The sequence below is a fragment of the Prionailurus bengalensis genome, chromosome D1, assembly GCF_016509475.1.
Source record: "Prionailurus bengalensis isolate Pbe53 chromosome D1, Fcat_Pben_1.1_paternal_pri, whole genome shotgun sequence".
In the NCBI taxonomy this organism is placed as follows: domain Eukaryota; kingdom Metazoa; phylum Chordata; class Mammalia; order Carnivora; family Felidae; genus Prionailurus; species Prionailurus bengalensis.
The window spans coordinates 47,064,898-47,086,877 of NC_057346.1; the positions used below are offsets into that span (position 1 = coordinate 47,064,898).

The 21,980-nt window shown below is 38.1% G+C and overlaps 2 protein-coding genes across 9 annotated transcripts in view; one reads left to right on the top strand and one right to left on the bottom strand.

Annotated features, from left to right (window-relative positions):
* Nucleotides 1–8,022: 8,022 nt before the first annotated feature.
* On the bottom strand, nt 8,023–14,797 carry TMEM126B (transmembrane protein 126B). 3 transcript variants are annotated; one of them, XM_043580090.1, is made up of 6 exons: nt 14,616–14,720; nt 11,788–11,901; nt 11,407–11,528; nt 9,827–10,020; nt 8,638–8,749; nt 8,023–8,364 (listed from the first exon to the last, which is right to left on the bottom strand). In XM_043580090.1, exons 3-6 carry the CDS (start codon nt 11,517–11,519, stop codon nt 8,181–8,183), a joined length of 603 nt encoding a protein of 200 aa, XP_043436025.1. In that variant the 5' UTR covers nt 11,520–11,528; nt 11,788–11,901; nt 14,616–14,720; the 3' UTR covers nt 8,023–8,180. The 3 variants fall into 3 exon arrangements, with proteins under 3 accessions (XP_043436025.1, XP_043436023.1, XP_043436024.1); XM_043580088.1 differs by lacking the exon at nt 11,788–11,901 and having other exon boundaries at nt 14,616–14,797; XM_043580089.1 differs by lacking the exon at nt 11,788–11,901 and having other exon boundaries at nt 14,651–14,726.
* A 1,761-nt stretch (nt 14,798–16,558) lies between these two features.
* The window catches only part of DLG2 (discs large MAGUK scaffold protein 2), a 2,073,554-nt gene continuing 2,068,132 nt past the window's right edge, over nt 16,559–21,980 (top strand). For all 6 annotated transcript variants that reach the window (XM_043580064.1, XM_043580065.1, XM_043580066.1 and 3 more), the window contains exon 1: nt 16,559–16,702. In XM_043580064.1, the coding sequence (XP_043435999.1) occupies nt 16,684–16,702 (19 nt within the window). In that variant the 5' untranslated portion in view covers nt 16,559–16,683. The remainder of the gene's footprint in view (nt 16,703–21,980) is intronic.

Here is a 21,980-nt window from a genome sequence, read left to right on the forward strand (position 1 = left end):
AATCGAGTCTAGACACAGTAAGAGAGATTTGGTTTATACTAAACAAATTGAATATATTTGAACTATAATTTGAGAGATTTTAGTTATGCCTATTGAATATATTAATGTGTTCCATATATTAATATATGGAATAATATATGTTGAATAATTTAAAAAGAGTTCATTGTTAAGTTTCCACATATTTGTGAATTTTCTTGTTTTTTTTTTTATTTGTTTTTAATTTCATTTCATCATGGTTAGAGAAGATATTTTGAATGGTTTGAATCTTCTTTTTAAGCCTTGTTTTGTGGCCTAACATGTTGTCTCTTTGGAGGAATGTTCCATACTTTGATTCTATTTTCATTTCCCTTTCTGTATACTATATGGGTATTTTCTTTGTGATTACCACTGCAATAACATGAAATGTTTTAAAGTTATGACAATCTACTTTAAACTGATAACACTTCAGTTGTGTGTAAAATCCACTCTTTTACATCTCTGATTTTCACACTATATGTTACTGATGATATAGTTACATCTTTTTATATTGCATATTTCTTAACATAAACCTACAGCTTTTTATGCTTTTTCTTAAATTCTATACTATATCGTAAAGTGATTTACATACCTACATTATCATACTTCGAGATTCTATATTTTTTAAAATATTTAACTTTACCAGGGAGTTTTATATTTTTGTATGGTTTTGTGTTACTGTTCATAGTCCTTTTGCTTCGATTTGAAGGAGTCCCTTTAGCCTATCTTATGGGGGTAAATCTAGTGGTAATGAATTCCCTCAACTTTTGTTTATCTGGGAAATTCTTAATTTCTTCTTTGTTTTTGATGGACAGATTTTCCAGATATATTCTTGGTTGCCATTTTTTTCTTACATCAGTACTTTGAATATGTAATCTTATTCCCTTCTAGCCTGCAAAGTTTCCACTAAGAAATCTAATAGTAGCTCTTTTGTATGTAATAAGTTGCTTTTCCCTCATTGCTTTCAAGATGCTCTGTTTTTGACTTTGGACAGTTTGATTATGATGTCCGTTGGTTTGCAAACTGCCTCTGTACATAAAGGGCAAGTGGAGACCAAAGCAAGAATCAGACCACTCCAGATTGGTTGGTGGAAGTTTTAATAAGGAATTTACATACAAGGATTGTCTTGGGTGGCCGCAAGATGAGCCTCTGGTTGCCCGGTTTCAGCTTGCACGTCAACTGGTGGTCATATCTTCTTGATTACCTCCAACATTTCTCTCATTGTAAATCCCTTTGGATTTTTCCTAATTGGGGTTCCTTGAGCTTCTTGACTTTGTATGCCCATTTGTTTCTCAGAGTTGGGAAGGTTTTGGCCATTATTTTTTCAAATAGTTTCTCTTTCTTTTCATTCTGGGATTCACATAATGCATATATGGTTCCATTTGATGATGTTCCAAAAGTGCTTTAGGTTCACTTCATTTTTCTTCATTCTTTTTTTCTTTTTGCTCCTCTGCTGCAATAATTTCAAAAGTCTTGTCTTTGAGTTCATTGATTCTTTCTTCTGATTGACATCGAGTACCTTTAGTAAAATTTTCAATCCAGATATTGTATTCCTAATTTCCAGACTTTGTTTGGTTCTTCTTCATAGTTTCTATCTCTTTGTTGATATTCTCATTTTGTTCACGCATAATTTTTCCCGATTTCATTTTGTTGTCTATCCATGCTCTCTTTTAATTTATTGAGTATCCTTATATCTCATATCCTTATACTCATATCCTTAGTATATGTCTGTTTCTTTAGGAATAGTTTCTGGAGATTTAATTTGTTCCTTTAAATGTGCCATTTTCCTTATGTCTTAGTATGGGTTGTTATTTTTTTGTTGGGATTTCAGCATTTGAAGAATCACTCATTGCCCCCAGGTTTTTTGCTTTGCTTTTGTGTAGGAAAAACTTTCTCTACTCAGCCCAGCTAGATATTCTAGAGATTCCTCCAGGCTTTTCTGGGGATGCATCTTCTCTGTGCTTGAGGAACTTGGCCAATTTCATCTCAAGTGCTCTTGCTGGTGCCACTTTGTGATACTGTGGCCTCTTTGGTGCTGTATTAAGCTGCAGTATTGGAGCTTTACCTATTGTTTCTGTGATAATGAAGACTCTGGTGCATGTTGACAGTCTGTTCTCAGCTATCCCTATCCTGGCACACTATTCCTGTCAGTACTTGGATTCAGGAAAGACAGAAAATCGTCCCTTGGGCAGCCCCCTAAAAGTCAGAATGATGGATATGTTTCACTCCTTTCAACAGGGAGAAGGGAGTTTCCTCCTAATTGTGCCACACTGTGTTGTGGTAACAATTTCTGGATTTTCTTATAAAGGTACTTGGTCTGTGTTTTGTTAGGAATAGTTTCTGGAGATTTAATTTGTTCCTTGTCCTTTAATTTGTTCTATGTCTTCATGGGAGAGGGTCTGTGGCTTTCTGTTTTGCCATATTGCTGATGTCACCCTCCCTATTTAGCCTTAGTTTTTGAAGAATATTTCTGCAGCTATAGGATTCTAGGTTGACTCTTTAAAGTTATCTTTGCACCCAACATGGGGTTCGAACTCATGACCCTGAGACCAAGTGTCACATGCTCCACCATTTGAGCCAGCCAGGTGCCCAGACTTTTTTTTTTAATGTTAGTATTGTAAAGGTTTTGCTCTACTTTTTTTTCTGGCTAGCACTGTTGCCAGTGAGAAGTCTGTTGTCATCCTTCTCTCTTTTGGTTTTTCTCTGACTCCTACAAAGATTTTGTTTTTCATACTGGTTTTAAGCTATTAGATTATGATGTAGTGTGTGGGTATTTTTTCTGAAATTTCATTTAGTTGGAGTTCATTGTTTCTTGAATCTGGGCTTTAAAAAATTTCAGTTTTTCTGTGGTATAATTAACATGTAAAGTTGTAAGATATTTAAAGTATACATTATGATAACTTGATACATGTGTATATTGTTCCTCCCATCTAATTTAATTGACACATCCATCACCTCACACAATTATCCTTTTGTGTTTGTGAGAACTTTTAAGTCCTAATCTCTTAGTAAATTTCAATTATACAGTACAGTATTTATCAGTTATATTCACCATGTTTTATATCAGATCTTTAGACCAATTCATTGTAGAGCTTATTGCTTATAGCTAAAAGTTTGTACCCACTTACAAACCTCTCCCTATTTTCCCACCCTAGCCCCTGGCAACCACTTTTCTACTCTATGTTCTACGAGTATGACTTTTTTTTTTTTTTAGATTCCACTTATAAATGACATCATGATACCATGAAATATTTTTCTTTTTCCATCTTATTTCACTTAACATAATGTCCTCAAGTTCCACCCATGTTGTTATATATAGTAGGATTTCCTTCTTTCTAATGGCTGGAAAATATTAGTCTATATATGTGTATAGACACATATAGTACATTGTTATTTATATATTATACATGACTATTTTCATTTATAATATTATAGTTATCCACTTATAATTGTATGTATTATCCTATACAATATTATTATACATTATTTTAATATATACACAGTGTATATAAACACAATAGAATATATATCTCACATCTTCTTTATCCATTCATCCATCGATGGACAAAAAAGTTGTTTCCATATCTTGGCTATTGTGAATAATGGTGAAATAAACATGGTAATACAGGTATCTCTTTGATATCATGTTTCATTTGTTTTGCATATATGTACCAGGAGTGGAATTTCTGGATCATATAGTAGCTCTATTTTTAATTTTTTGAGAAAACTCCATACTGTTTTTCATAGTGGCTACACCAATTTATATTCCCACCAACATTGCACAAGAATTCCCTTTTTTCCTCATTCACGAACACTTTTTATCTCTTGTCTTTTTGATGATAGCCATTCTAACAGGTATGAGGTGTTATTGTGATTTTGACTTGCATTTTCCTGATGATTAGTGATCTTGAACACCTTTTTGGGCACTTGATGGCCATTTATGTCTTTTATGGAAAAAAATGTCTATTAGGTTCCTTTGCCCATTTTTAAAATCATATTGTTTGCTTTTTGCTGTTGAGTTGTATGAGTTCCTTATATACTTTGGACATTAGCCCGTTATCAGATAGATGGTTTGCAAATATTTTCTGCCATTCAGAAGGTTGCCTTTTGTTTTGTAGTTTCCTTTGTTGTGCAGAAACTTTTTAGTTTGATATGGCCCCATTTGTTTATTTTTGCTTTTGTTGCCTTTGCTTATGGTGTCAAATAATATAAAAAAAAGATCATTCACAAGACTGATGTCATAAAGTTTACTCCCTGTGTTTTCTTATAAGAGTTTCAGGGCTTCAGGTCTTAAGTTTAAGTCTATTTTTTTGAGTTGATTTATTATATGGTATGAGATAGGTTTTATTCTTTTACATGTGGCTTTCCATGGTCTCATGTAGGAGAGAAATCAATTAGCCTGGCTTGTTTTCCTGGTTGTCTCTGAAATCTTTGTGGTTGTCCAAGTCATCTTTTGTTCTTAGTGGCCCCAATCAGTTGAGGGTGTGCCAAAATCCATTATTGTCTCAAAGAGAAGCAGTCAGCACCTAAATGTAGGCTAGTTGGAGGCTGGTCCTCATAGGCAAGAGCTGGGAAAATATGTAGCTAGACTACTTCCACGGAGTAAGTGGTAGTTATGAGTTTTTGCCTACTTTCTCTGCACTGGGCTGGGGTGTATTGCCACAGGAGGTACGTTTGAGCTTACTAAGAACTTCTTTGTTTACTATAATCCTGTGGGACTACTGAATGCAAGTACCATTGCCTCTCTGAGCCAGGCAATCCAGGCACCCATATTTTAGGTGGTAATTGATAAAAGCAGGGAGAAAATCAATACAATACACTGCAAACAATTCAATGTGATGCAATACAATACAAAAGCGCAGGGGGTGGGGGGTGGGGCGGAAATTACATGGTTAAAGCAATTGGGGGAAATGGAGGAGAAAAGGCAGGAGAGAAGGTAAGCTATCATAATAGGGACTGCATCTTAGTCTTTGTTATATACTTGGCAGGGAAAACAGACAATATAAACACATTTATTAAGCACTACGTATATGCTGGGGTATGGTATGGTTCCATGCACTTTAATCTTTGTAATCTCACTGCAAAGCAGTTATTAGTATGTTTTCAGAGGAAACAGAAAGCTTAGATAACTTGCCCAATGTGTGGGATACAATCTTTCATACACCAGGTCTTGAATCAATACTAGCTGAATAAATGAGTACATATTTATTTATATGAAAGATATCTTGTGAATTTTCCTTGCTGTGCTTTTTTCTAATATTTCCTAGAAAAATGCTAAAATCATTCATTACAGCTAGGGAAAGGACTGTGATAATTGGTATGGAGTCATAGCAACAATAACAGTAATGGCTGTAACACATGTAGACTTCCTGTGAGTTGGCTACTGTTTTGGTTTACAGATATTAACTCATTTAATCCCAACAACACTATGAAGTAAATAAAATCTTTATTCTTTATTTTACAGATGAGGAAATGGAGGTGCAGAGGGGCGAAACAGCTTAAAAGTCATCCTGTTGGTAAGTAGTAAAGCCAAGATTTGAACCTTGAGAGATGAGCCCCAGGTTGTATTTAATACCTCTGCCCTATCTTACCTCTAGTTCCTTGCTGTCTTTCACCTAGCTTCACTTTTGGCTTCACGCCCAGATCAAGATTTCCCTAATTTCTTCATTCAGGCCTCATTACAGCCACTTTGGCAAGCACTGCTTTCCAACACCAAAGGAAAATATCAATAGACTTCCCAGTTTTTTCTGTAGGAAAGGCAAAGTGAAGTCATGGAATAAGGTACCAACCTCTTCAGCTTTCAGGTGGCAGAGGAGGGGAACAGAAGCCAACCTTGCTGTTTCCCAGATTACTACCTCAGCAGATGAACAAATAAAACTTGCTTGATGAGCTTCCTCAAATCAAGTGGGTCAAAGACATGAACAGAAAATTCAAAAAAGAGGCCAATATTTTTATCTAAAAAAATCAACCTTAGCTAGATTTATTCTTATTTAATTTTTTGCTTTGAGATTGGCAAACTTTAAAAAGATGTGGCTGATGTGAGGGGCATGAGGGATAGTAAGAAGGTAGGAGGAGGATTGCTGAATTATAGATTCTGGTGAGGTTGAAGTAATGTTGGAGTTGTGTGAAAGTGAATGGACTGGAAGGACAGGAGGTAGTGATCAGAAGATGGGATTTTAAAATTGAGAATGTAGAGAATTTGAACTTACTGATAATTTATGACTAAGGCTATAGCACCATAGTCCAATAAAAATATGTGATTCACGTATGACATATTTTGGTGAGATATTTAAATTCTTTTTTGACATAGTAATTCTTCAAAACTTGTGTATTTTACACTTAACAACACAGCTTTAAAAAATTTTTTTTAATGTGTATTTTTGAGAGAGAGACAAGAGTGTGAGTGGGGGGAGGGGCAGAGAGAGAGAGAGACACAGAATCTGAAATAGGCTCCAGGCTCTGAGCTGTCAGTACAGAGCCTGACGTGGGGCTAGAACTCACAGGCCATGAGATTATGACCTGAGCCAAAGTCACACTTAACTGACTGACCTATCCCAGGTCCCCCACACTTACAACACATCTTAACTTAAACTAGTCACATTTCAAATGCTCACTAGCTACAAGTGGCTAGTGACTATTATATTGGATGGCACAGCTCTAGAGTATGACCATAGGTTAAGTGGTCCGGTAGAGAGACCAAGGTGTTGGAAGGATCACCTATGTGAATACTGGAATCACCAAGAATATTACTCAGTCACTAAAAAGAACATGTTAGACCTATATGTAGAGTTGGAAAAATGCCCAAGACATATGGTGAAGTAAAAATTAATTTTCATTATAATATGTATGGTTAATATTATTTTAAAAAATATGTAAGTTACAAAAGAATACTGCAATGAAAGAGACATGCTAACTTGATGGTGATTACCTCTGGAGAATGGAGTAGATATAGGATGTGGGAATGAAGGACATCTTGCTTTATTTATTTCTGGGTCTTTTAAATATTTTACAATGAGAAGGTATTCATGTACTCTTTGCATAATAATTTTTCAAACAGTTAAAATATGAATACCATTGATCCAGTTATCAGTTTGACTTGGTTCCCCTCGTCCCCCATCACCTGCCCTTTCCTCAGTTTCACGTATCATGAATTATTCTGAGAATACAAAGCTGGATGGCAAACTAGCTATTTTTATCATTTTCATTAGCAAGAGGGTATGTATTCCAGTTTGTTATCTATGCTGTCGTAAAGCACCTTGTTAAGACTTCCGTTTCTGCTTTGTGTTGCTTGGGACCTCAGATGACCACATCTTATCTCAAGATGTATATGATTAAGCCAAGGAGAATGAACTGTGGGGTTTGGGGTTCCAGTCTGTGCTTTATTCATCAGTATTTATTTTCTCAACTAAGATAAATGTGTAGCTCAGGAATGCTCAAGAAGACATAAAGAAACATCTGGTAATCTCTTTCTTTAGATTTTGAGCTTCATGAGGGCAGGGTCTAAATCTCTGAACCCCTGGTGTATTAATGCACATTACATAATAGGCACTCAATAAATGTTCTTTAAACAGCACATGTGTTAATGGTAAGAGGCTAGAAAGTATACACAATCAGAGTTTAGGGCAGACTGTGTGTTAATTTCTATGTGTTGCTTTCCTAATGAAGTTTCCACTTCTCCTTCAAAATTTAGGTCAAATGTCACTTTTCCCCCTTAGCTTTCCCTTCTGGACAAGTAGTTAAGAGCCATATCTTCAATGTGCCCACATAATTATTTGTATACCTCTTAAACCTTTTCTTGCTATATGTTCACATTTTAAATTTCTCTTCTAATTGTGAGTTCCTTTTGGGTTAAAGACCATTTCTTATTATATATTACCCAGTGCCTGAGATATAACAGGGGCCTAATAAATGTCTGGTGAACGAATGACTATATGTATAGAGCAGACCTTGTCATCTCAAACCTATTCCCACACACAGGAGGAAAGAAAGATGAAACTTACATTTAAATAGTGAATTACAGAATATTTATTGAGTACCTGCTATAGACTAAGCAGGAGGAACAGAAACAAACTGTCTGGAGTTAGTTTTAACTCCTTCAGCAATGCCGGATTCCTCATCATAAAAAAAATCCCATTCTGCTGATTTAGTATTCATTCACTCTTTGATTAATCATCACGTACAGTTTTCTCAAGTGTACTTTCAAATATTGCATAATGCCGTAGACCATTAAGTATTCCAAAGACTGTCTGAAAGACCAGAGGAATCATCATTGCTTTTACCTCTGTTTGACAAAGCAGCAACCAGTAAAGTAAAACCCTTCCTTTTGGTGGCAATGGAACAGTATGATACCTAAAAAGGAAAAATAATTAAGCACTTCTTCTGCATGTATTTTCTATGAAAAGTTCATTGGTTCTCTTTAAGTGGATAATTTCAATTCCAAGGTCTTTCATGTAGATAGCAAAAAGGTTGAAAGCTAGCTATTTGAAGTACCAAAGTACATTTTGATTAAAATGTGTCATGGGCAGCTAAAGATAAAGAAAAATTTAACATTAAAAAAATAACAAAAACAAAAGGAGGGAAGGAAGGAAGGAAGGAAGGAAGGAAGGGAACAGATGGACTTACTTGACTGCCAGGCGTCCAGTTTTAGAAAAAGCCAAACCAGTGGGATATAAAACACCACATACTATGCCAACCAGTGAACTCCTCAGAACACAATTTTCCTGGCTTATATTGCCTGGAAAACAAAAGGAAATTTTAGTCTCCTTTTAAAACTCAGGATAAGAACAATTAAGACAGTCTTGTGTCCTCACAGAGTAGTTATCTGTACTGTCCTCAATCATGGTGAAAACAATAGAAATTCAGACTCTAAGGCACATGATAAACTAAGAGCATCATGTTTAAAAAATGCCTTTATTACACTTAATGTAAGGTGAGTTATCTCTTATAAATTTGGTTTTTGCAGAAGCAATTTCATAATGAGAAATATTAAACAGCAGACCCAGACATCTGGATTCTAGGCTAATGCATTTTTATTGTCTATGTGTTAGGCATGTGTTAGTGATACAATGCTACATAAAAGAGACCCAAACTCTAACCTTTAGGTGAGTCCAGTAGGAACAAAAGAACTAGACAAATATTTAAATAATTTTTTAAGTGTGTACAATGCTTTGAAGGTAAAACGAATAGAGAATGTGTCTAGAAACCTAACCTACCCTGAGGGAATCCGAGGTTTCCCTAGGAAAGAGATATGTAAGTAGGGACCTGATAAACAGGATTCAGAGGTTCCATTAATTACTAGTTGTGAAACTTGAGGTAAGGGGAGGAGGTAGGAAATAACATTAGAAGCCCACACAATAAGCCAGATATCTCATTAGGCATTTAAGATATTGTATTTTAATGATCACAACCATCCTGTGAGGTAAGTACTAGTAGTCCCAATTTGTAGATAAGACAATTGAGTCTCAGATATTAAATGACTTATCCAATGTCACAAAACTTAAGCAGTGGGGGGTAGAATCTGAAATCATGTGTGTAGAATGCCAAAGCCTGTTTTTTATATTATGTTGCTTTCTAACATACATGAACATGTCTTAGTTTTGGTTGTGTACCTGTAAAAAGGACACAATACTATTTGTTCTGCCTCATCAGGAGGATTGTTGTGATGAGGAAACAGGACAATATAGGTAAAGGTACTCTGTGAGTTGTAAAGGAATATACAAGTGTAAGTGATCATTATAAATGGTAGCAAAATTTTGTGTTAATGTGTAATTTTAGACATAAACACATTATACATTAATGAATTTAAATTTACCCAAATACAAAGCATCTGTTACAAGGAACTTATAAGCGACTACAGTAGACAAAAACGGAAGTGTAGTCACTGATGCATATGTCTTCAAAGCATCATGTTTAACCTTGAAGCAGTGTCTGAAAATGAAGTTCGCCAACATTCCAGAGAAACTAGCTGCTGTTCCAAAGAACACTGTGCCATACACATTTAAAGTCCTAACAGGGAAAACATAGAGAAAAATTACATTCAACATAATATAGTGTTCTCTTAAAGGATATATCCTTTCCTGGGTATAACCAACACCAAATATTTCTTGAATACTTACTATGCAAGAGACATTTTCTCTGTGCTGAGGATGAGGCACTGATAAAGAATATTAAAAAACAAATCTCACTTCTCATGGAACTTTCATTCTAATGAGAGGATAATTCTCTCTCTGAGATCAATTAGAGTGGTTCTAAAATGGAACTCTTTTAAGAGATAAATTCTGGTCACAAATAAAAATTAGTATGTTCTAGTATAGCCAAATTTTATGAGATATCTAAGAATGCTGCTCTTGCTAAAAGGATTAATTTCTTAAGTCATACGAACAAAGTTGTTTACATTTTGGTTAGTCCTTCTAGCAAATAACTATTTCTTAATTAGTCCAGATATATTTCAAATAATTTGTCTAGGATTTCCAAAACTTCATGCAAGAGATTTGATAGGTCTAGTTTTATTTATTCTGATCATACCTAAATTCATAAATGTCTGAGGTCTAAGATTAATGTCCTTTGATAATGTCCTCTGTTAATCTAAGTTTAAGTGGTAATGTGAGATAATATGTACACCATGGCATCTGTATTCCTTTTTTGCTGAATTCAGCACTGTGCTGAGTCAATTAATTCTAAACTGAATTTAATTACAATTGAACATCAATTAAATATAGATAGCTCCCAAAATGGTGTTCTCCTAATTGCTTTTAATTTAAAAATGTTTATTATACAAATAACATTTCAACAATAATTCTGGACTTTTTTTTTTTTAAGTTTATTTATTCATTTTGAGGGCACCTGGGTGGCTCAGTCAGTTAAGCATCCAACTCTTGGTTTCAGCTCAGGTAATGATCTCACGGTTAGTGGGTTTGAGCCCCATGCTGATAGCACAGAGCCTGCTTTGGATTCTCTCTCTCCCTCTCTCTGCCCCTCCTCTGTTAGCTCTCGCTCTTGTTTATTTTGAGAGAGAAAGAAAGAACACCAGTGGGGGAAGGGCAGAGAGAGAGGGAGAGAGACAGAATTTCAAGCAGACAGTGCTTGTGAGCCCAACTCGATCTCACAAAGAGATCGTAACCTGAGCTGAGATCAAAAGTGAGATACTTAACCAGCTGAGCCACCCTTGTGCCCCTGGACATTTTATTTTTAAGAAGCAAAAGAAATTATCCACAGTCTCAATATTACAACAAACCACTATTTTCATCTGTCCATACTTCTCTTCAGTTTTTTTTATAAGCTTTTTTATAACCAACTTAATAAAGTTAATAGATCTTAGATACTTAGAAACAACAGTAATACAGAAGATCTGCAAATAAAGTTATTGACTGTCAGTCTGGGTGTGTCTCTTACTTTTCTTTTCTAAGATACTCCATTTTTTTTTCTATGATTTCGATGACCATGGGTCTTCTGAATTTTTCATCTCCTAGAGAAACACTGGGCTGACCATGTGTGTATGTTGCCATTCTGATGTCCTGGAAAACACAAAATTTCAGAACCATAATAGCTAATGATATTAATTATAAATTTTATAAATTTTAGATTCCAATTAAAAAACATTTAGACCCTAGTAAAATGTCATCTGCTTTCACATACAGTGTCCATGATTCAACCACTATTTAGCAGCTACTATTTAGTAGACAATGGCTTTTTGAGAAACTGGCAGGATAATAATCATCTCTAATTTTATACTTTTATAGATGAGAAAAATGAGGTTCAGAAAGGTTGACTTGCCTTGAGACCTAGTGTAGAAGGATAACTTGCAGAGATACTGAGTTTTTGTTTTCCTTACAGTTTTCCTCAAAGGTAGCCAGGTCCTCTGTAGTTCTTTTTCTAGCTTTTTCAAAGCTAGAAGGAAACAGTAGGTACTTGTTGACAACTATCTCATGAAAGCCTGACCTCCTTTTGGAGATTATGTTTCCTGGAGATGGAAGAGAGCAGGGACTGCCTTGGAGAATAGTGAGAGAGACATCAGAAAGAGGGACACTGTTCCAGGCTAGGAAGAGGTAGTAGATCATGGATACCGTGGATTACAGAAATTATATATCCAGCCCCCTCACCTGGGGCAGAAGCCACAGCCTTTGCTGGAAACTACATGTGGCACATGAGGGAGCTGGGACCCAAGGTACTGAGCTTCAGGGTCGGAAGGCTCCAGTGTCCCAAGTGTAAAATATGAACAGACAGTTGCCAATGTCAAGGGACCATGAGGGTTTGGCCAGTAACATCTTAAGAGAAAGTAAAAAATAGTGCTAAACAAAACAAAACAAAACAAAATCGGATCCTCAAACAGGATCCTTCCTGAATGCTTTGCTCTGGTTAAGACTTTCAGGTCTCTGAAAAGTCTTAATAATGACATTTGTTAAACTTGTTGCCACATTGGTATTATGAGATTCCAGATTAGCCGATGAATAGATTACAAAATCATGGCCCTTCACAATTTATACCAACTTCTGTTTTAATATTTATAGTCAAGGACACAGACTAGATCTCAAATTTCAGGAGTCCTGGGCAACAGAATTAGAGTGGATTAAGCATAATGAACACAGAAGATAATAAATCAGTGATTCTCAACCTTTAGTGTACACAGGAATCACATGGGGGGTTCATTTTATTTATTAGTTTTTTTTTTAATTTTTTTTTCAACGTTTTTTATTTTTATTTTTGGGACAGAGAGAGACAGAGCATGAACGGGGGAGGGGCAGAGAGACAGGGAGACACAGAATCGGAAACAGGCTCCAGGCTCTGAGCCATCAGCCCAGAGCCCGACGCGGGGCTCGAACTCCCAGACCGCGAGATCATGACCTGGCTGAAGTCGGACGCTTAACCGACTGCGCCACCCAGGCGCCCCGGGGGGCTCATTTTAAATGCAATGTCTTGAGCTCCCTCCTGAGATATCTGGATTCAACAGGAATAGGGTTAAGTCTAGAAATCTGCATTTTATCTTTTTTTTTTTTTTTTTAAAGTAGACTTCATGCCCAGTGCAGAGTCCAATGCGGGGCTTGAACTCAAGCAGCCTTGAGATCAAGACCTTAGCTGAGATCGAGTTGGATGCTTAACTGGAAGCTTACAACTGAGCTACCCAGGCGTTCCACAGAAATCTGCATTTTAACAGTACCAAGTGATTTTGCCACTGGTTGTCAGTGGACACATTGCTGTAATTGTTGAACATCACTGTAATACTCATTTGCTGAGTAAGTGATATGTACCAATCCTAACTAATGAAAGGTCAATTCATTCATGGCATCAACATCCTGAAAGTACGGGCTCCTTTGAACTTTCGTATGTTAATACACAATAAGTAATAACGGGCAAGTTTCTTTCCTTGTATCACTGCAGAATTGGACTCAAGCCAGTACTATCTTTTTCTTTAAAATATCTGGGAGGACAGGGAAAAAAATTATAAATTACAATTTCTCAGGGAGTAGATTTAATCTTTTGGCTCTTTCAGAAATCTAAATGGAAAATGGAAGAGATACTAACATCTAAGGTAGATTCTATATCTAAGCCATCTAATGTACTATGAAGGCAGGTATCAGTAATGTGGTAATTTACCAAAAATCTTGGATAAAGTACTTATTTTTCTGTCATTCAGTTCATTGATGACATTGAAGTCCCTTCCCACAAAGAAAACTCTCAGGCAATGCTTTGAACCAAGGTTCTACCCTACTGACAGTCTACACTATCAGTTTATAGGGAACCCAGACAACTAGTATAATGATTCTAAAATCCTGAAACAGGACAGATACTTATTGAGCACAAATATTTACTGAATGCCTAGTCTTTGGAAGGCCCTGTTTATTAAAGCAGAGAAATAGGCTGGTAATTTTCTGATAGACTTTTACCAAGTGCTGAAATGTAAAGACTGCTATAACTAACATTTTATCTAAAAATTGACTAGTCCAAGGTCACCATGATTATACCATTACGAGTGTATGTATCGAGGTTTATAGTCTGGAAAGTATTTTACAGTTTTGTAGTGCTTTTATATGTATTATTTTCCCTGACTTTCAGAACTTTAATATTTACTCATCATTTACACAGCACCTGATATTTGCCAGACCCCAGGATAATTAAAAGGTATCTTCTAGAACCCACAAACCGGCCAACGTGAGGACAAAAAGGCAGGTAATTTACAGGCAGAAATTAGTGTGCCATACAAACGAAACTAAACGGGACAAAACCAAAACCATAAGAAAAGCCAAACTTAACCTGGCCAAGGGAAGCGTGGGAAGGTTTCCCGGAGTAAGCGAAATTTAACCGAATAGCTGGAGAAGGTGAGGTGGGGAGGGATGGTTACAGGGAAGCACTGCAAGTTGAAGGAAAGGCCAGCGCAAAGGCCTGGAGGCCAGAGAAAGGAAACATCAAGCAATCGGGACTAGACTTTAGGTCTCCTACTTTGTCTCCGTCTCTTTCTATAGCAACTGGGGGCTCCATTGATTGCGCTCTGCATGGACTTGGAGGCTCTTCTCTTTAGATTTCCAAATCCTATAATTTAGGAAGAGTCCGCTAACATATTGAGGCTGCAGAAATCACGACTCCTACCGTCCTGGGTTTCCGCCTACCTTGGACGCTTCCCCAGTTCTGACCGGCAACACACCTGCATCCTTCAGGTCAGCCCCAGCCTCACGCCCAAGCACCGCCATTTTGGCGGCTCACGTGACTAGCGGTGGGCGGGGACCCAGAACGCCCGCCCCGAGCGGGAAGTGGTGCGGGCTCACGCCTCTATCCTGCAGTCCAGCCCTCCCCAACTCAGTCAAAAGCCGCGCCCTCCATCCTGGCTGTGATTGGGCACGGCATCCAGAAATGAAGGCCTCTCATTGGCTTCGAGGAGGTCCAGACGTCCATGGTCCCGCCTTATTGCCAGCCCTGCGTTCCCTTATCCTGCTGTGTGTTAGCCTAGCTCCCTCTTCCCTTAAGCTGAGGGGGTGCGTGAGGCGGTCCGAGCGCAGGGATGTCGCGCGCTTTCCCCTCTTCTGGGCACCTCTGTTAGCGGGGGCCGAGCTGTTCGCCCCATTCGCTCCTAGAGGGAGTTCTTCCCTCTGGCCTGGTCCGTGTGTTAAGGCTTCCCGGACACCTCCTCCTCAGAGCCCCCAACCGGCCGCCAGAGCGGCCCCGACCAGCCTCCTCCCTGCTCCCCCCCTCATCCCCCCAGCGGTGTGTCTCCTCTCCCAGTCTTTAGTTACCTCATATTCCATCTTTTCACCCCATTTGGAAGGGACCAGAGAAAGACACCCCCCCCCCCACTCCCCAAGAAGACCCCTTTGCCAGCCGGTGTTTCGGGGTGGGGGTGGGGGGCGCTGCGAATAGGCCTGGCGCCCTTTTGTGCACGTTCAGTGCCCAGCAGTATCTCCCAGACCAGCAACCCCCGACCCTCCAGTCTCCATGTCTTAGAGAAGCCAAATTCGAGAGTTATATAATTTCTAGTGCTGCTGTTTTTCCTGCCTGAGGAAACACTTCATCGCGTGGAGGGTGCAGGACATTTCTGTGCACTTCTATATAAGAACGGGGTGTGGGCAGGGGTGGCCAGCGGTAGCAGAGAGATTTCTTGTCTTTTCTGCAAAAGGAAGGTGGGTAGTTTGGAGAAAGATAGAAAGGGTGGATGTGGAAGCCAAGCAGCAGAACTCTCATTTAGGAAATCGCGAACCGTTTGCACAGCTTGTGCTCACATGCCTAATACTACTACATCGTCTCAGAAAACACCTTTGGGGGAAGGTTTGACTTCTCTCGAACAGTCTCAGTGTTTTTCCTCGCCGGATAGGGAGCTGCTTGGATGCGAAGAGATGGCATGATGTGAATGACTCCAGTGTGAAGAAATCTGCTTCGCCAACTCATCCTGCATCAAGTGCCCATTGAGTAGCACTGTCACTTTAATGTCTCCATGCCAAGGGATTGCTTTCCTTCTTTTCAATCCTCTCGGTTAATACATGGGAGGATCAGAATCAGAGGGGCATTAAGGATTAAGCCTGAGGGGCTTGGAGAGCACTGAAGAAAAAAATGAAAGTGACAGCAAGCTGGATCCTGTCTTACTGAGGGGGTGAGATCTGGAACTTCTGGTCCAGTAAATAAAAAGGGGGCCTTTCAGTCTGTGTACTGCCCCAGAAAACTGTTCAAACTCACCCACCTTTTTAGACACCAGAGTCAAAAAGGTTTTTAAAAGTATTTTTTGTTGGGGAGATTAAATTTTTCTCTAAAGAACTGAGAATCTTTATCATCAACCAGTTCATCTGAATTCGATCATGTATTGAGTAATGAGACAGCTGTATAAATTTGGTTTGTGCCTTAATTGAGTTAGTCATTGAATTCCAAAAATGTTGATGCCTGAAGAGGAGTTTTAATAACATTTTCTATGCTTACGATAATTTTCTCAAAATTTTTTTAACAGAATAAATATTTTATAAAAATCGAAAAACTCAAGGTTATTTTTTCCTGAACTCTGTGGGCAGTGTCAAAAGTTTAATTGTGGGGAAAGATACATCATTTTTTTCCTTATTGAAAGAGAAGACAGCCTGGATTTCAAAACTGAACAGTGAAGTGGTTTACAACAGTTACCTGGCTCTTGGCCTCAGTCCAGCTGGATCAAGTTGAGACCTGAAAAGATCTTGAATCCTGTGGCAGTGGACAGACCCAAGAATGCCAGTCAAGAAGAAAGGTGGGCAATGAAGCTTCCTATATAATATATGTTTCTCCCTTTTTTTGGTTCTGGTATTTGCTATTTAAACTGTTTTCCATTTGAGAGTAAAATTTTCCTTGGGCTTTGCGAAATATTTGTTGTAATAATGTCTTCTCTGTGGTACATCATTAATATTATTTTGCTAAAGTAAAATGAAGTAGGGCTATAGTATTTAATTACAGACATTCGTGATTTCATAAATCAGGTTGTCTAAATTACCATTCATAATCAGCATAAATTTGATACCACAGATTTGAGCGTTTCTTTAGCCTGTGTTCTTAGCTTGTTAAAGGTTACTTTTGAACAATCTTTAAAAATAAAATTTGCACAGTGGAGCTCTTCCTCATGGATTTAATATTTATCAAGTGAATTACCTAGTTGTGAAAGATAACAGAGTTGTTTATACTGAACAAAATTATGGATTTATCAATCTTCTGATTAAAAATAGATTTCATGCTTGGGTTTCCTGTAGTGTAAATACTCACTTCTGTGATGAAGCACAACTCCAGTAACTGCTGTGCTTTTCCAGAGGGTATGTATCATCTAAGAACACAATTGACAAGTTTACCAAATGAGGCAAACCTCTGACTCCCTGCTCCCTCTCCAGAATTGATCAAGATCCAGTGGTTTCCTAAAGTATAGTTTATTTTAGGTTAGGCCAAGGGATTCACTTTAACCTAGATCTACCCCAGGTTAGCTTTGTTCCCAAGGATCCTCATGAAACCAGTTTTTGTTGTTGTTGTTGTTGTTTTGACATAGCGCGGAAGATCAGATCAACTATAAAGAATTTTCTCGAGGTATTTTAAAAATTTATTTATTTTGAGAGAGAGCGGGGAGCGGGGGGCAGAGAAAGAGGAAGAGAGAGAATCCCAAGCAGGCTCCACACTGACAACATGGAGCCCAAAGCTGGGCTTGAACCCATGAAATGTGAGAGATCATAACTTGAGCCGAAACCAAGGGTGGGATGCTTAACCGACTGAGCCACCCAGTGGCCCCTCTTGAGAGTTTCGAACCAAAATTTATTCGACACCCTTGGACTCCACTATATCGGGCTAGCATAGATCCAAGTGCTGACCAGTTATGAGTTGCTACACACTGAAAATAAAGGTCAGGTGAGGTTAAGGCAATCTGGTTATGCACAATGTCTAATCCTTCTACCTGTGGACGTGGAAGATGCATTGAGGAAAGTCAATAATCAGTGAGAGAGATACTTTAGCCAACTGGTATCTATAGAGATGGACAATGATATATAAAACCTCTGAAACACCTAGAATTGTTCCTTGGTACATTGGATTGAAGACTGGGGTTGTTTTCTTCTTCTGCTCTCCCCCTTAATATCACCAAGAGAAACAAAACTCTCTGTGAGATTTTGGAGCCATACCTGTCCAGATCTGGCACAGTTGGTTTGTCTGGAACAAGAATGGTTTTGGTAATGTAGCCAATAAATGGCATGGCTCTTTGACTTACTTCACTTTGTGTTTTTACTCTCTCTACCACTTGTTCTCTAGACATTGTCCCTTTTGGATTGCCTTATTTTAGACTAATAATTGAATTTAAACACATTGTCTAGGTATATATGTAGTGGGGGGGAGAAGAGGGGAAGAGAGAAAGGAGAGAGGGAGGGTAGAGTGAAAGGGATAAAAAGGCATCTGGGAATGAGGTGGAGAAAGGCACTTGATGTTCTAGGTATAATTTAACTAAGTAGGTGTCTTTTTTAAAAATGATGTCTTGGGGCGCCTGGGTGGTGCAGTCGATTAAGCGTCCGACTTCAGCCAGGTCACGATCTTGCGGTCCGTGAGTTCGAGCCCCGCGTCGGGCTCTGGGCTGATGGCTCAGAGCCTGGAGCCTGTTTCCGAATCTGTGTCTCCCTGTCTCTCTGCCCCTCCCCCGTTCATGCTCTGTCTCTCTCTGTCCCAAAAATAAATTAACGTTGAAAAAAAATTAAAAAAGAAATAAAATAAAAATGATGTCTTAAAAATATTGTTGATGTATAATTGGTACACAGCATTACATTAGTTTCAGATGTGCAACATAGTGTGGCAAGTCTGCACATTATACTTTGCTCACAAGTGTAGCCCCATCGGTCACCATACAACTCCATTATAATACCTTTGACTGTGTTTCCTGCGCTGTATCTTTTATCTTCATGACTTATTCATTCCCTAACTGCAAGCCTGTATTTCCTACTCCCCTTCACCCATTTTGCCTCTACCCCCTACCTGTCTGTCACCCAACCTGAGAACCATCTGTTTGTTCTCCATGTTTATGGCTCCGTTTCTGTCTTTTGTTTGTTTATTCAATTGTTTTTGGTTTTTAGATTTCAGATATTAGTGAAACCATATGATATTTGCCTTTTTCTTTCTGACTTATTTCACTTAGCATAACACTCTGTAGGTCCATCCATGTTGTCACAAGTGGCAAGATTTTCATTCCTGTGTGTGTGTGTGTGTCTGTGTGTATGTGTGTACCACATCTTCTCCATTCATGTGTTGATGAATACTTGGGTTGCTTCCACACCTGGGCTATTGTAAATATGCTGTAATAAACTATTTTCAAATTAGCATTTTGGTTTTTTTGGGTATATATCCAAGAATGAAATTCCTGGATCACATAGTATTTCAATTTTTAATATTTTGAGGAATCTCCATACTGTTTTCCATAGTTGCTGCACCAGTTTGTATTCCCACCAACAGTAAGCAGGTTGATTTTAAGGCTTCTAAGCCCAATAGGCTGAGTTTCTCAAAAGTTCCTACCTTTGATGGAAGTTACAGAAATTACAGATACATAATTGAAAATTATACTTTATGAGAAATAGTTTAATGTTTATTTCCTTCCTTCTTTCTTTTCCTCTTCTTCCTTTTTTCTCTCTCCCCTCTTCCTTCCTTCTTTAATACTGAATTGATGGTAATGGGTCAACTTTTTTTTTAATTTTAATGTTTTTATTTTTTAAATTTACATCCAAGTTAGTTAGCGTATAGTGCAACAGTGATTTCAAGAGTAGATTCTTTAATGCCCCTTACCCATTTAGCCCATCCCCCTTCCCACAACCCCTCTAGTAACCATCAGTTTGTTCTCCATATTTAAGAGTCTCTTATATTTTGTCCTCCCTCCATGTTTATATATTATTTTTGTTTCCTTTCCCTTGTGTTAATCTGTTCTGTGTCTTAAAGGCCTCATATGAATGAAGTCATATGATATTTGTCTTTCTCTGACTAATTTTGCTTAGCATAATACCTTCTAGTTCCATCCACATAGTTGCAAATGGCAAGATGGCAAGATTTCATTCTTTTTGATTGCTGAGTAGTACTCCATTGTGTGTGTGTGTGTGTGTGTGTGTGTGTGTGTGTGTGTATATATATATATATATATATATATATACATGCATGAACCACATCTTCTTTATCCATTCATCCATCGATGGACATTTGGGGTCTTTCCATACTTTGCCTATTGTTGATAGTGCTGCTACAAACATGGGGGTGCATGTGCCCCTTCGAAACAGCATACCTGTATCCTGTGGATAAATGCTTAGTAGTGCAATTGCTGGATCTTAGGGTAGTTCTATTTTTAGTTTTTTGAGGAACCTCCATACTGTTTTTCCAGAGTGGCTGCACCAGTCTGCATTCCCAACAGCAGTGCAAAAGAGATCCTCTTTCTCCGCATCCTTGCCAACATCTGTTGTTGCCTGTGTTGTTAATGTTAGCCATTCTGACAGGTGTGAGGTGATATCTCATGGTGGTTTTGACTTGTATTTCCCTGATGATGAGTGATGTGGAGCATTTTTTCATGTGTTGGTTGGCCATCTGGATGTCTTCTTTGAAGACGTGTCTATTCATGTCTTTTGCCTATTTCTTCACTGGATTATTTGTTTTTGGGGTGAGTTTGTTAAGTTCTTCATAGATTTTGATGCTAACTGATATGTCATTTGCAAATATCTTCTCCCATTGTGTTGGTTGCCTTTTAGTTTTGCTGATGTTTCCTTTGCTGTGCAGAAGCTTTTTATTTGGATGAAGTCCCAATAGTTCATTTTTGCTTTTGTTTCCCTTGCCTCTGGAGATTTGTTGAGTAACAAGTTGCTGCGGCCAAAATCAGAGAGGTTTTTCCTGCTTTCTCCTCGAGGATTTTGATGGCTTCCTGTCTTACATTTAGGTTTTTCATACATTTTGAGTTTATTTTTGTGTATGATGTAAGAAATTGGTCCAGGTTCATTCTTCTGCATGTCACTGTCCAGTTTTCCCAGCTCCACTTGCTGAAGAGACTGTGTTTATTCCAGTGGATATTGTTGCTGCTTTGTCAAAGATTAGTTGGCCATATGTTTGTGGGTCCATTTCTGGGTTCTCTATTCTGTTACATTGATCTGAGTGTCTGTTTTTGTGCCAGGGTCAACTTTTTAAAGGAATCAACAAGTTCTAATTAGCAAGACAAGAATGTATTTGGATTATGCTAAAATCTATGTATTATGTCATTTATGAACTGATCTACTTAGAAAAATACATTATGTTGCTTTAATTTTTTAATTTATGTTTTAAAAGTTTGTTTATTTCGAGAGAGAGAGAGCACTAGTGGCGAGGGGCAGAGAGGGAGAGGGAGACAGAGAATCCCAAGCAGGCTCCACGCTATTAGCATAGAGTCCAATGTGGGGCTTGAACTTGCAAACTGTGAGATCATGACCTACCTGAGCTGAAGTCAAGAATGTCATGCATAACTGATGAACTACCCATGTGCCCCCCATGTCTGTGTTAAAAAAATTTGTCTTATTGGGGTGCCTGGGCGGCTCAGTCGGTTAAGCATCTGACTTCGGCTCGGGTCATGATCTTGCGGTTTGTGAGTTGAAGCCCTGTGTTGGGCTCTGTGCTGACAGCTCAGAGGCTGGATCCCACTTCAGATTTTGTGTCTCCCTCTCTCTCTGTTCCTCCCCCACTCACACTCTGTCTCACTGTCTCTTTCCCAAAAATAAATAAAGAATAAAAAATTTTTTAAAAAATTGTCTTATTATCCTCTGGGCTTCTTTTAAATTGGTATAAAAGTCTATCTGACAGTTTTCATTTGTATAACATTTTATTTCCTTTAAATTCTTTTTTTACAGCTATTCTCAGTGGTATAATAGAGTGTGTATAAACTTATTTTTACCAGGAACTGGAAGTTAAATACCATCATATTCATAACTCATATGTTTTGATATTGTTCTTTTGAGAGGAAGCTGAAGAGTGTTGTGTAATTAGAATTCTAAGTAAGACTTGATACTTCCATGTATCTC